The sequence below is a fragment of the Arachis hypogaea genome, chromosome 6 (genome assembly GCF_003086295.3).
Source record: "Arachis hypogaea cultivar Tifrunner chromosome 6, arahy.Tifrunner.gnm2.J5K5, whole genome shotgun sequence".
NCBI lineage: Eukaryota > Viridiplantae > Streptophyta > Magnoliopsida > Fabales > Fabaceae > Arachis > Arachis hypogaea.
Window position 1 is genome coordinate 2,870,472 of NC_092041.1, and position 18,619 is coordinate 2,889,090.

The 18,619-nt window shown below is 28.6% G+C and overlaps 1 protein-coding gene, 1 long non-coding RNA gene and 1 pseudogene across 2 annotated transcripts; 1 reads left to right on the forward strand and 2 right to left on the reverse strand.

The window, feature by feature from the left end:
- Positions 1-7,116: 7,116 nt before the first annotated feature.
- On the reverse strand, positions 7,117-7,326 carry LOC112700660 (small nucleolar RNA U3; annotated as a pseudogene).
- Positions 7,327-11,316: 3,990 nt separating this feature from the next.
- On the reverse strand, positions 11,317-12,955 carry LOC112698025 (BON1-associated protein 2). The gene has a single exon (XM_025751452.3). The coding sequence runs from the start codon at positions 12,379-12,381 to the stop codon at positions 11,782-11,784; it is 600 nt and encodes a 199-aa protein (XP_025607237.1). The 5' UTR covers positions 12,382-12,955; the 3' UTR covers positions 11,317-11,781.
- A 2,910-nt stretch (positions 12,956-15,865) lies between these two features.
- LOC140173402 (uncharacterized) lies at positions 15,866-16,659 on the forward strand. Its single transcript, XR_011862073.1, has 2 exons — positions 15,866-16,189; positions 16,357-16,659. It is a non-coding gene; the product is annotated as an uncharacterized lncRNA (long non-coding RNA).
- Positions 16,660-18,619: the final 1,960 nt, after the last annotated feature.

An 18,619-nucleotide genomic window follows, 5' to 3' on the forward strand; every position in this document is an offset into this window, starting at 1 on the left:
TTTTGACATTCCTAAAACCGAAAATATATATATTATATTTAGTCATTTTAGTGTGTTTTAAAAATAAAGTCGTCAATATTTTTCACCTACAGACCCATTCACTTATAATGCGTCTTACATTGAACCTAATCAGCAACCCACTTAAGCCAACACCTCGCTCTTTCCTTTTTTGAAATAAAATATGTTAATCAAAGGAAGAAAAGCATAAAGATTATGTGTCAAACGCCATACCAAAGAATCAAATGCTTGACACACCCATGGACACACAAAAAGGGCTGATATTTTTAGATATAAAAAAAATTAATATTACACAATAAAATAAATATAGGTGAAGTATTTATACTAATATAATATTAATATAAAATGTAGGTTGTGATTTAGTTTTTTTTTTTTAATTTGAATACTGCAAAATGCAGGTTGTGTTCTATCCATTTTTTTCATTTTGAATATTAAAAAACATAAGTTGTATTTTAAATTTTTTATTTTAAAATCTATAAAATGCAGATTGTGTAACACCAATTCTAATTTTTAGCACCATCATGATTACACTAAAAACCTATGTACTACCTATTTTTATTCTATTAATAACATATTATATTTATTTAAATTTGAGGTTTCGCGAATCTAAACTGAATATTTAATTTAAGAAATCATAAATTCTTTACTTTAAATTTTTTAATCACATAATTATATTTACATAATATTTAATACATAATCTTATTTACAATTCCTCAAATAGAAGTTCTACCCCTCTAAAAACCAAAACAATAATTATCGAGGGAAAAAAATTTAATTATTAAACCAAATTCATAAAGTACAATCATACATAATAAACTTGTGGTTCAATCGTGGCTCCGTGTCAAAGTTTCCTGAACTTGTCACTGAAAATAAAATCTGTAGGGGGTGAGAACATCGTCTTCACAGATTCTTAATAGGGAAAGAAATACTATCAAAGCAAAAAAATACTTGCAAATAAAATTAATTTCATTATAGAATCAGTTTATCATTGAAATAACATTTTCAAAAAGCTTTGCGAAAAAACTTACTTGAAAAGTCGTAAAGAAACTCCTTTACTTTACAAATCCGTAAGGTGAATAGTTTAAAGAAATGAAAATAACCAAAGACATGCCTAAGGGCTTTCTACCCAACTTACATCGCTCTTTTTTATCCTGTTGGGAATAAGACACCATTCCCCCTTAAGAAAATACCTTTGACAGAGAAATAAAATAGACACAATCACAACACAAGAATTTAACGTGGAAACTCCAATTACCGGAGAAAAAACCATGGCCGTTGTCAAATGACAACCAGAGAATATCACTATGTGAAAATTGTTACAACACATAGACTCCTTTCTCTCTAACACCGGCACCCTAGCACACCCACACTCTCTCAAAGCAAATATCTAACTACACATCACAACACTCTCTAATCAAAGAGTACAGAGGAAAAGAAAAATCAGATACAAGCTTAAAGTGTTTCTGACTGGTGCAAAAAATATGGAGAACTTAGCCTCATATTTATAGCCTAGGCCACCCACTCCATTTGCTATCCTAAGCAATGTGGGACTAATTCAACCAAATCCTAACAATTTCCACCTTGATTGGAATAGTCACACATCTTCAACTTCCATTGTCAACACCGACAATTCTTTGCTGCCATTGTCTATACCGACAATCATAGTTCAGAGAACTATCATACTCCACCATGAAAGTATACTCACTTGGAATTAGACCACTCCAAGCATTTTGCTTTGGTACAGATCAAAACCTTGCTGAAAATTCATGGTGCAACTTCCAAATTGGCTTTTCCTGGAAGTTCTTCAGCCATCGACCTAACTCCGCCACACACCTTGCATCTCAACGCCAACTAATGCTCGTGTGCAATTGTGGACCCGATTGTCACAACTTATCCTTATCCATTGCAGTGCGACAATACCATGAGGATACTTCTTGTCTTCTACGCCTTGTGCAAACCTGATTGTATCAATACATCCTTGACTTGTATTTGTCACAAGCCAAAATTGATTCTTCCATCAAATTTCTCTATTTCAAGCTTCACAGCACTTGAATATTCTGACATTGTTGTAACCGTATACTGGAATAGTATAACTCAACTGTAGACCGTGCACTAGGAAGTGTCCCCAGGAAAGAGAGGTGGGTCACAATGGACACACTTAAATACCAAGTCTTTCCTTAGCCAGAACCTTTCCAAACTGCACTCTCACAGTATCACACTGCCTTCCAGCAACAACAACAGCAACCAAAGATCAACCTCAGGCCAAAGAACAAAATTCTTTTCTGATGTGGAAGGTCAGACTAGGCTGCAACCACAGAGCATACTAAGAATAAATCCCACCAAACCGAAGCTCTGATACCACTTGTTGGGAATAAGACACCATATCCAACATATACATAAATCAGAGTAATAAGGCAACACCTAATCCATCCCATCTCAACCTCCATCACCACATATCAGAAACTACCCTCCACGCCTCCACCAAAGATTATCTCTCAGATAAACATACACGTACAAGGTAAATAAATAAATCACAGATAGGATTCAGGTATAGCAAGTAAAATAAATAGCAGATAAACATGGCTAAACAATTAGGCAAACCAAAACAAATGCACACTCAGTCAAAACATACAAATGCATATGATGCATGCCTCTCCTATGACTGATAATATTATCTATCGATTATATAACCAACCCAACATGTCCTGTAGTTAACTATTGGACAGTCCTTTATGCGCGCATCCTCAAATTCAAAAAAATTCATGGGAAAAACTCTAAACTCAAATTAATATATATGCATGCCTATGGAAGAATCCGGGAAGTTAAAGTGCTCAGTTACATTTTACGATAGAGGGTCAATAGAGTATCGAAGCTCAACTTGGAACAAGTGGTGGCAAGTCACTGCATCTACCCATAAAAACTTGTGTCCCAGATAATTCAAATTCATAAGTCATATGAATTTTTCAATTATAATTCATCAATTCATATCTCATTAAATCTCAAATTCATCATCACTATCATCATCTCATTTAATATAATCTCAATATTTACTTATCTCAACTTCAATCACAACTCTCAACATACTCATCAATAACTCCACCAAGATCCTACTACGCACCCTTTATCATTTACCGGGTGAGGCTTGGGCCATTACATATGACTTGTGGGTTTAAGGCCTCTAAATACGATACCCTATACTCGAGATCAAAATTGTATACTAACTCAAAATAAAACATAATCTTTCGTGCCTAACAACAATCTAACTCAACATGGCATAACCACTTCAATCTCATCAAATCATATATATATATATATATATATATATATATATATATATATAGACAAGCTAAACATCTTTAAATTCTCAATTTCGATATACTCCCAAAATTCGTAACCATTATCATAATAATTTTTATAAATCAAATCTCAACTACATTCTTTTTTAAATATATCTTTTTTTCTTCAAATTCATCATCTAACTCTGTTAATATTATTTTCTCTCACACTTCCTAAATCAAAACCCTTGGTTTCATCAAGTAATTGACATATTAGTATGACGCATTTTTGGTATCAGTAAGCTTGTCTCTCTCTTTTATTTCTTATTTTTAAAAAATATCAATTTCAAATAAATATATTTGTTAGTATTTAATAATTAATTATGGTAAGATTTGTCAATAATTATAATATTTTATATTATATCTTTTTAATAATTGTAATGATTTTTTTATATATCTTCATGATTATTATATATATAGTGTTTTAATACCATTTACGAGTTTAAATTCTAGAGACAAAATTTTTTGTTTTGTTTTTTAATTTTCTTTTATTAACTATTTCATACGATAAAAATGTATTTTTTGATTTTTTTTATCAAATTGATCCTTTTAAGTTTAAGTTAGAATTTTGTCATTCTTTTATAAATTCAATCTTATTTTTATTCTTTTAATTATATAATGAATGTTCTTACTAAATTTATTTTCTTTTGTCCTTGCAATAGAATTTTTTATCGTAATCATTTATAATACTCCACATTCATCATGTTTCATTTTAGAGTTGTTTTGTTGATTCGAGTGCTAATTATATGAATATAAGAGTTCAGAACAATAAAAAGTGAACTTCATTTTGCTAAAGGATGGTTGGATCTTCTTATATACTATAACTAACATAATAGAATGTGAGTAGAGTTATCTTTTGTAGGAAAGCTGAATTTATCATTGAGATAAATGTGGTTATTTTTGCCTTGCCGTATTATATAAATAACTGGTGATAGAGCTGATTTAATAAGAGGATCGTCTGAATTTGCATAGATTCATATTTAATTTGTTCAAACTATTTTTATTAGTTGTTGTTACGAATTCGAATGTATATGTATCTAAGTTCTAAAATTAAATACCATAGATATTATTTAAATAGCTTAATTCTAATATTGGAATTTGATTAACTCAACTTTAAAAGAATTTAAAAGTTGATTTTACTTTATTATTTAATTCTATTTAATTTAGATATATAATATTTAATTTATTAATTTTTTACTATTTATGAGTTTATTTTATCAGTAATATAATCAAATAATTTAATAAAAAAACGATGATAATATGATAGTAGTGTCATATAATTTTGATATCTTTTTAATCTATCAATAATTAAAAATTAAATAATTTAAAATAATAATAGTATTTTTTTGTAAATAATAATAAATGCATATACTCTATTGTTCAAATTATTATATCATTAATTAATAATTTATTTTTTAATTTTAAAGTATTATAATTAAATGCATATACTCTAACTAAAGGGTAATTAAATTTTGAGAATAAAATAATTTTAATATGATAGTAGTGTCATATAATTTTGATATCTTTTTAATCTATCAATAATTAAAAATTAAATAATTTAAAATAATAATAGTATTTTTTTGTAAATAATAATAAATGCATATACTCTATTGTTCAAATTATTATATCATTAATTAATAATTTATTTTTTAATTTTAAAGTATTATAATTAAATGCATATACTCTAACTAAAGGGTAATTAAATTTTGAGAATAAAATAATTTTTTATTTTTTTTATTGTTAAAATTCCATGATTAATTAGTTTGTTTTACGTAAGTTATTTTGAGATTTTGTTTTCTAATATATTGAGTATGATTTAATTTTAATTTTCTTTATTATATCAGTAATTATAATTTTTTTCCTAATCTTATAAGTAATATACTTACGAAAAAAATGTAGATATTAATATATGATTATAAGAAAATAATATTTATTATTAAAGTTAAAATTTGTGTATTGATGTTTTAAATTAATTAATAGTAGCAATCTATATGATCATATTATTAGGAGTATTGTTGTCAAACTCGTGAGTTAATTCGTAAATTCGAACACAAACTTATTTTTGAGCTCACTTAGCTTATTGTTCTAACTTCACTTGTCCATCATTCGTTGTTGTTCTCTGCCGGTTGGCACTGCTGCTCCCTGCTCAGTTTTGCGCATAGCCTCATGTCTCACACTCTGTTGTGCTTCTGGCTTTCTCTTTATCTCGCTCTTTATTCTCTTTTATACACGTCGAGCCTTTGTCGTGTCCACCGCGATGCCGTCGAGTCTCTACCGTCATGTATAGTTGCATACGTTCGTTGAGCCTCTACCGCCTCTGCTGATCTGTTCTGCTTTGCTGTCATATCATTCGCTATTTCTCTATCTGTAATGCTGCACGATCTTGCCGCTTCTCTTCTGTACGACTACGCCGTTTCACAGCCTGCATTCAGGTATTTTTTTTTAAACAAATTTTATTGTTGTTTCTTGAGTTTGTTACTGACTTCTTGAATTTTCTAATTATTACTCATTATTAACTTTAATTTTTTAGTTATTCTGGCATCTGGGATAGTATAGATTATGAATGTTTGAATTATGATCATTGTTAATTCATTTTTTTTAAATATCTAAATTCTGATCATTAAAAGCTACTGCAGTTATAAATTTAGTAAATTACAGTATTACTATGTTTCTGTGTTAGTATATAATATTGTTTAATGTTCATAGTTGATTATTTGACTTAGGGGAAGAATTTTTATTTAGAGATAAACTTACTAATTTGATTATTTATTATTGTTATTTATTATTGTTGATTTAGGGATAAAATGTTTGAAAATATTGGTTTAGGGACAAGATAGTGAACATGAGGATATTAATGCCATGAAAGATGAAGATATTAAAGGATTGCAGTTCTAAACTTTTAGTTTATTAGGCCATTTACTTGTTATTGTTCTTTTTTATTTTTTTCGGTTGTGTTATTTGAAGTGTTGATTCCGTGTGAGTTCTATGTTAAACTAGATGCATATTTGTAAAAGATTTAAATGTGTATTTTAAAGTACCTGTTATAATTGTGGTACTATTTTAATTTATTATATATTTTGAAGTTGAACTTATTCATTTTAAATGCCTAAATTTGAGTATATATATATATATATACTTAAAAATTTATAATAGATAAATTTGTACGAGTTTATAAGTCAAGTCTACGTATTGAATTTATGTCAGCTCCACAAATTTACTTAGACTCGCGAGTCTGACAACTTTGATTAGGAAAAAGATAATATTCCAATTTACTACTAATTATACTAAAAGTAAATTATACTTTAATTGTATAAAACTATTTATTTTTAAATTACATAATTAAATTATTTTATTATTAATTAATTATTTATTTTTATAATTTTAAAAGTATTATAATTAAGGTGAGTTCTACCCAACCCCTTCTATTTTAACATGTAAATTACCCTTCGTAACGTGACATGCTTTAGTTGGATGCTTAGTTTTAGTTTGAGTTAATTTAACTCAATAAGAGTTAATATGTTAACTAAAGTAGGGTAATTTTATAATTAAATATTTTTATAAGAGGGATAAATATATAATTTCTATAAACATTAAAAAATAAAGTTATATTTTTATTATTGTGTAGAAATTCAATTTACCCCGGTCTCATTTCTCTCTGAAATTGAAAGAAAAATCAACTAATTGGGTGTTCCATATTTTGATGAACCAGGAAATAAGTATTTAGAGAAAATAACTAATTAAATGGCTAGGAAAAAAAGATTTGAGTATGTCTGAACACCGTGAGACCATCTCAACCACAAGGTTGTAGCGCGAACAATCCTCCACCGTTCAGATGGCATGCGCTTTGGAACAATTAATCACACTCTGACCTCACGGTCATAGTTCATCCGCCAGACTTTGGTTCCTGTCTTCTTAGAACTCAAGGATACAGATGTACGAGCCTATAGAACAGATCCTGTTCAAGTAAGGTCGTGTTCTGTGTTTTGTGTTCTTTGTGTTTAGTTATAAAAACTGCTTTTGTTTTGTGAACCTAGTTCAGGTGAGACTAAGTTTACGTTTGCGAAATTCAGAAAATCTTAAAATTTAAGAACGTGAAATCGATTATGATGGCTTTTTATGATGATAGTGTAGAAGGGGAAGACGAAAAAGAAGATGAAAATAATGATGATGATGATGATAATGATAGTGATGGTGATGATGATATGGGATTTCTGGATGGCATTGAAATTAAATTTGGAGGTATTTAATTACATAATCACCCACTTTGGGCTATAATTTAATTACTAATAATTTAACCATAGTTAACATAGTAACCAATTAAAAGATGACATGTCACAGAGGGTAAATTACATGTTATTATAAGAAGGGTAGGCTAAAATTTACCTATAATTAAATATATAAATTTTAATTAAGGAGTAAATATGTTAGTCTATTAAACATAATTTTTAAATTAAATTTTGAAAATAGAATAATATTTTAAAATTTTTTATTGATAAAAATTCTGTGATTAATTAGTTTGTTTAAGGTAGTTACTTCGAGATTTTATTTTTTTGATATATTGGATATAATTTTATTTTGATGTTTTTATTATATTATTAATCATAATTTTAAAAATACTATACTTATGGAAGGAACATGCATATATATTAATATATGATTGAGTAAAAAAATATTTATATATTATTAGTTAAAATACATGTAATAATGCTTTAAATCAATTAATGGTAGGAATATATTTAAATATATTATTAGAAAAAATATAATATTATAGTTTATTATTAATTACACAAAATATAAATTATACTACAATCATACATAATTATTTGTTATTAAATTAGAAAATTAAATTGTTATATTATTAATTAATAATTTTTTAAACTAATCTTAAAAGTAATTAAATGTATAGACTCACTTCAAGAGATAAATATGTTAATCTCATAATTAGTTTATTTTTAGATAATTATTTTGAGATTTTGTTTCGTGGCGTATTGAGTATGATTTTATTTTGATGGTCTTTATTTTCTCTCTACCTATGCATGGATATTTTAGAAACGTACAACTATTAAATTTTTTTAATAATATTTAATATTTTTAAAATTTATTTTATACAAAGTCTCGAGTGGAATAACTTCTCGTTAGGACTAGCTACAAATAATAATAATAATAATAATAATAATAATAATAATAATAATAGGATAGAATAATTATTAAATAGAACATATATTAGTTAAATTGTTATAATTAGGATAAATTTTTGTAATACATATAAGACATTAAAGATACAATTAATATATTATTATTATTATTATGATTTTTTTTTAATTTTATACCATTGTTTGGTATTTGTATAAATAACAAAAATATAAATTTTTTTATATAAGTTAACTATATTCATGATAAATTTTGTTTCAAGACATATTTCAAACATAAATAATACAAAGAAATAAATATTTTTCGTACATCGCACGAGTCATACACAAGTATAACTCACTTGTTGTATTTTTATTTATCTACATTTTTATCATACCTATACCTATGAAATTATCATCATACCAAAATAAAAAATATATATTTAAATAATTTAAGAAAAATAATATTTAAAGATATATTTTTATTTATAATAATATTTTTATATAAAAATAAAATTATAAATTATTAGATAATTCAGTCAAATATATTAAAATATTTAACACTTATCTACTGTACTTAAAACCTTCTTCTATGTAGTACTTGCTTGCTTGTTATATATATCCTGACTTTATGCATGAAATTAATTTTTGTTTTCTTTAGTCTAGTGTTAGAAGAATTTTGACTTAATGATTTCAATTTTATATTAATTCATTCTTTTGAATGTGACATAATTTTATATAAATATAAAATAGTCTTGATATAATATGTATTCTGATGGTCAGTTTAATTAGCAGCTAGTCTACAGTTTTATTGTTTGTTCCTGTGATCTCACTAGCTACTATTATGAGACATTTTAACTGTATTAATAGTGTAATGTGTCATCATGGACTCATGATCACAAATCAAACACGAAACATTATTAATATTATTATAAATAATAAACTTTATTATGAGACACGCCAGCATATTTGTACTCAAATCACATAAAGCAGAAAGCTATTCACAGGAAGAAATGAATTTTCCCAGGGTTGATTCTTATATTCATCATCATTGGATCCGATGACAACGAGAGCAAATTTAGAATGTAACGAAATTTTGGTGGTGTCATTGGTGGATGTTTTTGACTCATCGGCTACTTAGCTTTGAATTTGTACATATAATGATATATGCATATGCACGCTGCGTGAGTCATGGAAGGGAAGTAATAGTAGTAGGTTATGATGTGACGCCCCGGATTATATATTGACAACTACTTAAATAAAAATAAAGATGGTAAAATTAATTTTTTAGAAGGTATTTTGTTAAAAATAATATGATTTATTTATTTAATTATATTTTAGATAAAAATAATATTTTTATAATATATTAAAATTTAATTATATAATTTATCATCTAAAAATAAAAAATATATTTTTATATAAAAATAATTATAAAATCTTTATAATAATACTCACCTTATATATTTTATTATTGACAGTAAATACGTTCACATAAAACAACACTAATTAATAATAAGAACATAATTTATAACAATACGGACCTACATAAAAAATGAGAAAGACATTTGTTTCCACTAAAATTTTAATTTTTTTAAAAGATTATATTTATATATAATATATTTTCATGCCAAATTTTAAATAACCTCACTATAAATAAATTAATCTCAATTATATATTCAAAATTTCAAACTCAGTTTTTTATCCTTCAATATTTTGACTATTAGTTAACCTATTTAAATTTAATATTCTTCCATTCTCAAATCACAACCGTCAATCCTTTATTCCCTTAAATTTTTTTAGTTTTTTTAAAATTATTATCAATATATTGAAATGAAGAGAAAATAAAATAGTAAGATACTAAATCTCTTATTTTTTTATTGATTTTATATTTTTAATAATTTTTTTTCTATTCCTTATCTAATGGTCATTTTCTTTTCGTCAAAAGGTAAATTATAAATTCTTTATGTTTTTTCTATATAGTTTTCCATGACTCTATGTATCTTCTAATTTTATTATTAGTCTAATTTTTTATTCTATTTATGATTTTGTATATTTTATTTTATTCTCAATGTATTGATCTTTATTATTTATTTTTATCTTTCGTTCTATTATATGTAATTATGTTGCATAAATTTTTTTAAAATGATTTGATCAATTTATTAATTTAGAATATATTTTTTATTTTTAAAAAATAATGAAAAATATTTTAATTATAATATATAAGTAAACAGATGCATAAAATCTTTAATTTGATATTATATCAAAATTATTTTAAAAATATATAAAAAATTTAATTATTTAAAAAATTATAAATTAAATTTTTATTATTTTATATAAACATACTTTTCGAGGTTTTATTTTTTTTGGTATTTATATATAGTTTTAGCTTCAAATTCTAAATACTAATGTATTATTAGGTGTTAACATGTTAAGTGATTTAGTCTTTTATTATTATCAAATGTGTATAAAAATAAATAAAAATAAAATTAGTTAGAATAACAAGTTATTATAATTTAATTAATATATTTTAAGTTTAAAATTTAGAAAATTTTTTTTATAAATTATAAATAATAAATAATATTTTAAAAATAAAAGTGTTCATTAACTTTTTTTAATTTTTATATTTCTATTATATTTTTAATATAATTAATAATGTTCAATCAAATTTATTTTAATATATATATTTTTATTCCTATTTCTAAAGTTTTTTAGATCCATGGCTGACTTATAGTGCACCAACCTCTAATTTATTAGTATATACATATTTGGAAGTTTAATTTGAATTGAAAATCCAGCAGCAGCTAATAAGAAGTTCACATGAAACAATGGTGTACGTACAGAGATAGATAGAGTAAGGATTCATACAGCCTATAGCAGCTAGCTAGCTGTATGATTTAGGTGGAAAATTTGATGACTTACATTTTCACATAAAAAAACATAAATTATTAAATAGTTTCATATATTTAATTGAACTATTTAATAATTTATAATTTTATATTCATGTGAAAATGTGTTATTATCATTTCCTTTGCCTAAATAATATTAATCACCTATCTGACATAATAAATGCCCTCATTTAATTACAATTAGATTGTGGTCTCCACTCTCCATCCAGCTTTAGTTTATTTGTTCGGATACAAATAAGCCACAAATAAAAATAAAATAAAAATAAAAAATAAAAAAAGAGCAAGGGCTGAGTACGTAAGCGCTAATGTGTCCACCATTTACGAGCTTTGCCTAGGAAGTGCGTAGAGTAATCTGGAGCGTCAAATATCATTTGTTTTCCTCCTTTAACACTTTCACCGGTCATCGTCCGGTGATGATGGCAAAGACGACGTCGTCTTAGATGACTCCGACAAAGAATTCTCACCGCTCGAGAGTCCCAGCTTGTTGCGGCGGCGCTGCTTCTCCACCTTCAGCATCAGATCGTGGAGCCCTATCGCCGGTACCTTGTGCCATGCCGGGAAGTAGAACTCGTCGACCACCCTGGCGCCGACGTTCAAGACCCCCTGGAATCTCCCTGACTGGCGGCGCACCTGGACGGCGCTGAAGCAAGGCTTCATTGCTGGCTCTACAGTGGAGAGGATGTTACTCACCAGGATCCTCACCGTGCCGACGAGGTGGTCGCGGAAAGTCCCGACGGCAAAGATGGCTACGGAGAAGCCAGAGGTTACGCTGGCGAGGTACTCCGGCGTGACTCGGAAGAGAAACCTGTCGTTCCAGGTAGGGTTATTGCCGCCGATCTGGTCAACCTGTGTTCGGAGCTTGTAGGACGGATCCATCCATATCACCACGTACGTTTTGAGTCTCCTCACTGAAGCCTTTGGTCGCTGAAGATCTTGTGCTGAAATCAAGTTGATCTCCAATACTTTCGTTCCCGGTGACGACACCATCCTCATTCCGCCGCAGCGCCGCCGCCTTGTATTATCTCTGACGAATTTTTTCAATAACCTTAGCCGCCAAGAAAGAAGCCTAGCTACCTTGTTAATTTATATGTTTAATTGTAATTAGCTTGTTATTACTGGCTAGTTAGAGAGGTTGTATTAATGTTAGCTGTAACATAACTAAATTAGGGTTAATGTGAGGTTAGAAGCCAGAGTGGCCTACTTTACTAGTTCAACTTCCAAATACAAGGCCAACCGCTAGCTAAACCATGAACCTGTCGACAACTAAGACATACACATTAACAATTAATTATAGCCGAAGGTTGAATATTTTTTTACTTCTTATATCTGAAATGTGTATGTGTTAGTTTATTTTCATAATTGAAATAACCTTTAAAACTAGATAGATATTATACATATTATTATTAGTTAATTTACTTAATTCCCAAGTAGGTTATCGATTCTGGGAATTGGTTATTAGTTTCTTAATGGATGCACTTGCCGATCTTTTTCCGCACCCAGAACAAATTAGTTTAAGCATCATCCACGCTAAATTGCTAATTAATAAATATGATGAGCCAAGACCTAAATATTGTACATATATATTGTATTAGAAAAAGTATACCTAACCAATTAGTGGTACTGCTAGTGATGGACCAAACAATTTATGTTGGAAGATAAAAAAAAATACTCATTATTATTAAAAAATATATTAATCTAAAAAAGAAAAGAAAAGTGCACATTGAATATAAAAAAAATTATATCAGTTATTAATTTTCTTTTTTTTTTTAAATTTTGAAGGTATTTTTCTTTTTATTTTTATATTTTAAAATATTAAATAATTATTTTATTATTATATTGATTGAATATCTCTTTTTCTATATATGTAATTAAACAATCACTCAACCACTCGTCTCCTATTCGATTACAAAGTCGGCTCTTTATGATATTCATAGAAAAAATATTCTTTCAACTGATGTTGTTGCCATAAATAGAATCAAAGCTAATTTCAACAGGAGAAACACCAATGGATAAATAATATATTTTTTGTTTCAACTAACTTTTGATATAATCTACTAATTATTCCATTTATATTTGAAAATTGATAATCAAAACATATATCTAATATAAAATTCTCAAGCTGACTATCAAGTACCAAAAATTAAGTAGAAGAGAATTCATCTGGATAAAATTCAGCTAAACGAATCAATTTTTTGTCAAATACAAAAAATGAGTCACTTGAATTCAAGCAAACCATACAAAAAATAACACAGTATTTACCTCTATAAAGCGATTGTTAAGCTCTTAAAGTTGTCTATCAACCACTTAATAAATTAATTCAACTTGAAAATAGTATAAGTTTGAGAACTTTTAAATTTTGTGCCTTAATCTTCCTTGTATTATAAATATGTCATTCATATTTGGACCATGAATATTGTGATTATCACAAAATACTGAAAGTTTATTGTGCAAAGAATACCAACTATATATCGTCTCTTATACTTTGCAATCGTTGTTTGAATACTTTAACCAATGTCATAGTATTTATAATGTCTTGATCATTTTTTTGTAGAATTTAAGACAACTCATTCGTAACTCTTAATATACTTTTCATCAAATATAAATTGAATGAAAATTCAAAAGATTAAACATTATGATTTAATAATTGGCATGTTTTAGCTCTTTCTTCTGGATTATTTTTATCTTTCTCAATGACTTCAAGAACTTCTACCACAACAGAAAAAATAGAAATCAAGCTAAGTATTGTACCATAATGTGAGCTCCATTGAGTATCGTCTTTCTTTTTTAATGTTGTTTCTCGATTTAAGTCGTGCGCACTAGAAGTATCTCTATTTTGTAACGCAACAATTATCTTTTGCATTTGATTTTCATGAAACATGTCTTTACGTTTATAAGAAGCTCCAACAATATTGCACAAACTAGCAGGCTAATTACAATTCAATGCAATTTCAATCTATTTCTTTGTAACAATCACAAGTGTTAATTGAAGTTGGTGAACAAAACAATGAACATAAAAAGCATAAACATTTTCTTTAAGATCAAACTTTTTAAGCCATTAAATTCTTCTTGCATATTACTAGCTCCATCATAAACTTGTCTACGTATTTTTGCTAAGTTTAAATTATGCTTTGCTAATAAAGATTTCAAAGCTACTTTTAACAATAATGTATTTTTGCTAGAAACATGGACAAGGCTAAAAAATCGCTTCATTACAAACCCATCTATGTTCACATACCGCAAACAAATAGTCATTTTCTCTTTAACAAAAATATCTCTATCTTCATCAATTAAAACAGCGAATACATCATCTCTAAGATCATCAATAATAATTTCAGTAGTTTTACTTATAGCAGCTTTAATAATTTCTTTTTGAATCTTAGCTGCTACTAGTTTAAGATTCTCACGAGCATTTTTGAAAACACGATCAATCTCTATATTATGTTGAGCAAGAAAGTCAAAAAGCTCCAAAAAATTTCCTTAATTATTTGATTTGTGCGATTCATCGTCACCACGAAAAGTCAATCCTTGTCGCGATAAAAACCTAATGCACTCAATTGTTGCTGTTAAGTGACGAGTTTGGTAATCTCTTTTAACTTGGTCTAAATGCTTTTGAAAATTTTTTTTCAATATGTTGCTTTTGCTTCATGAGTCCTTCACCTTTTCTTTGAGATTAATATGAGCGCTATCATAATTTCCAACATGTGTTTGCAATTTCTCCTTCTTTTTTCAATTTGAAAAGCCCTCTTTATTACAAAAGTATTACCACTTGAACCATCAAGTTTCATAAGATAGCAACAAAGACAAAAGACAATATCTTTTGAAACTATATTCTAATCAATTGCTAAATCCATCAAACTAATCAGCATTAAATCTATGGAGAAAAGTCCCAAAATATGTTTGTGAAAAATCATTTTTTTTGGTTGACAATAACTTTTTACAAATAAGCTTGTCTAACTTCATCTTTGTCATTTGGATCATAGTCTGAAAATTTGGGTTGTTGTCCAGGATCAGCTATCAGGCTTTTCACATTGAACTTTAAGAACTTCTTTTTATCAGAAAAGACTAATGGAGTGACTTTAGATTTTAGTGGCAGATTTTTTTTAAAATATTGATAATAATTTGAAAAGAAACTAAGAAGAGAATTTAAGAGAATAAAAGCATGATAGCTGAGAGTTGAGAATGGAAAAAGATTAACTTTAAATAGGTTAACCAATAGTCAAAATGCTAGAGAGATAAAAAATGAGTTTGAAAATTTGAGTAATTAAAATTAATTTATTTGTAGTGGGGTCATTTAAAATTTGGAGTGGAACATATTAATATAGGTATAATTTAAAACAAAAACTAAAATGTTAGTGGGGAAAGTGCCCCCGTTTCTCTATGTCGGTCCATGCCTGGTGCCACTAACTATAGTCAACTAGGGGGAAAAACTCTAAAAAAAATAGCACATAAATAGTCTCCTTAATTTCACACTCCATTTCCATTGATAATAAAAAAATAGCCACACATACAAACCCGTATCCTTCTTTCTCTACCCCACACCTCGCCGTCCAACCGCACCACATCCGCGCCGCTGTTTATACCGCCGACCAACGCTGCTCAACCTCCTTCCACCACCGACCGCCACAATGCCTCCACTGTGAATGCTGCACGCGTTTGGACGTAGAAGAAGGCCGTGGATCACGCTATCGCGTCGTGCCACACACTAGCGAGTGAGACCTACCAACACTTACCATCACAGCACGACCTCCTCTCGCCACCAGTCACTGCGAACGCGCAATATCGCAGCATCACTACAAAAACGGTAAAAAATCGTTAGAATTACCGTCGAAAATAATTTGACTATATAAATTTTGCCAATAATGCTTTATTGTCGAATCCTGTCTTTCCGACATTGATTACTGTCGAAAAAATTTGATGGTAATTGAAAACAGACTTGGAAATTGAAAATTTGACATTGCTAAGTTACAGTATTTTGGATAAAACATAAAAGGACGAATGATCAAGCCTATTGTGCCAAAGTTTAAAGGAATTGGGAGAGGAATTTGTGACTAACAGTGCTGTTGGTGCAAGTGATGATGCTAAGCTAGGATTATGGAACTCGTAGAGTCCATTGTTCACAGATCCAAGGAATAACACCTCCTTAGTCTCCTGATATTTGACACAGCAAAAATCATGCAATTCAAAGAACATATTATTGTCTCTAGCAAACTTATTAATATTAATTAAATTCTTGATGACATTGGAGACATACAATAAGTTGGCAAGTTTAAACAATTTGGAGCTTAAATCATATTTAAATAAAGAATTTCTAACATGAGTTATTTGTAAACCTGTACCATCGTCAACTATGACCTGATCAGGTGATTGTCTTTTGCATCAAATTGTATGGGTCCGAAGTCATGTGATGAGTCTTTCTCGAGTCAGGGTACCAGCTTGGGTTAGCTACTGTTGAAGGTGCTGCAATCTAATTGTTGATTGCTAGATTTGTCATTGGTAGTCCTGATCTCTGACTTGGTGAATTGGTGAAGCTTCTTGCATCATAATTATGAGTATCATAGTTTCAAGACTCATATCCCCTTGAGTCTGATCCTTCATCATACCTATACCAGCACTGTACCGTAAAATGGCCAAACTTGTTACACAATTTACAGATAATTTTTGTTGTTGAAAATCTTCCACCTTCTCTAAATCCACCAGTTCTACCTCCTCTATCGCGAAAACCAAATCTTTCTCCTCTTCTAAAATTGGATTGATTTTGGAATTGGTGGTGTTGCCTTTGCCCTTGACTATCAGAGTGTGCAACATTCATTTGAATGAACAAATTCGACTTCTTGAATCTCTCCAACATATACACTCATGTGACATTAACATCGCTTCCAGTTATCCAATTAAAAAAGGTTCTACTCTAGACACCACACACAAAGATAATTAAGGCAGTAAATTCTTCTGGCAAGCCATTTAAGATTGCCATAACATGACCAATTTCAGATATATCATCTCCAACAGAAATCAATGCATATACGATTTCTTTTATTTCCAAGAGGTAATCACTAATTGAGCCAATTTTCTTTATAGTTTTTAATCTGTTCTTGAGTTGCATAATTTTTGCCATAACCTGTGCAGCGAAAAACGTGTTCAATCTTGACCAAATTTGATGTGCAAACTCACATCCTACCATCCTCATTGTGAAATTCTTGTTCATTGACGCTAACAGCCAAGCTTTCATATGCTCTAACAACTCATAAGAGTTAAGTACGATTTTGGTTCCTGAGCTATAGGCCGAAAATTTTTTTCGTACCTAATTTTTTTTACATAAAAAATCGTCCCTAAGTTTTAAAACCAAGTTTTAAAATCGTTCTTTTTACTTAAATCTTAAAATTTTGGATCAAATTATCTATTACAAAAAAATTATAAAATAAAAAAAGAGAAAGAAAGTGTTTTTGCTCCTACAAAGGGGGAAGGGAAGAAGAAGGAGGTGGACGGAAAGAAGAAGAAGCTGTCCACGATTCACCTTTGTCTTTACTTCCGTCACCATCTCCATACGATTTTAAAATTAAGTTAAACCGTAAGGAAGATTTTGTATGCAAAAAAGAATTGGGGACGAAAAAAAATTTCAATCTATACCTTAAAGACCAAAATTGTACTTAACCCCAACTCATAACCTTCGAGCGTAACCTTAATCTAATCTTTTCATAGTAGGAAATTGAGCGCATCCAACTTCAATTCTATTGGCGTTGTAAAATCATGAATCGCTAATTGTGATTGTGATTGTGATTGTGCTTGAGCTCCCATCTGATCATTTGGTCGCGAACTTACTTTGGAAGCCATGGCTGAACGGCTCCGATACCATTGATGAGAGTCACGGATTGTGAGATAAAAATGCGTACAGTAATTATTAGGGTTAAGTACTGAAATCGTCCCTAAGGTTTAAGGTGAGAATCAAAATCGTCCCGACCTTTTTTTGTTATTAAAATCATCCCCAACATTACAAAACGTTATAAAATCGTCCTTTTGTCCATAAATAAAACTTTTCAGATAATTTTGCCCTTAAACAAAAATTAAAAAGTCTCTCCACCTTCACCACTACTCTCTGCATTATCATCACCATCACCATCGCTACACCATAACCACCAACAATCCAGCAACACCAACAACAACAATAAAAAACAAATCAACAAAAATTTCAAATCCAAAATTAGCAACAACATAAATTAAAATATTTAAAAAAGAA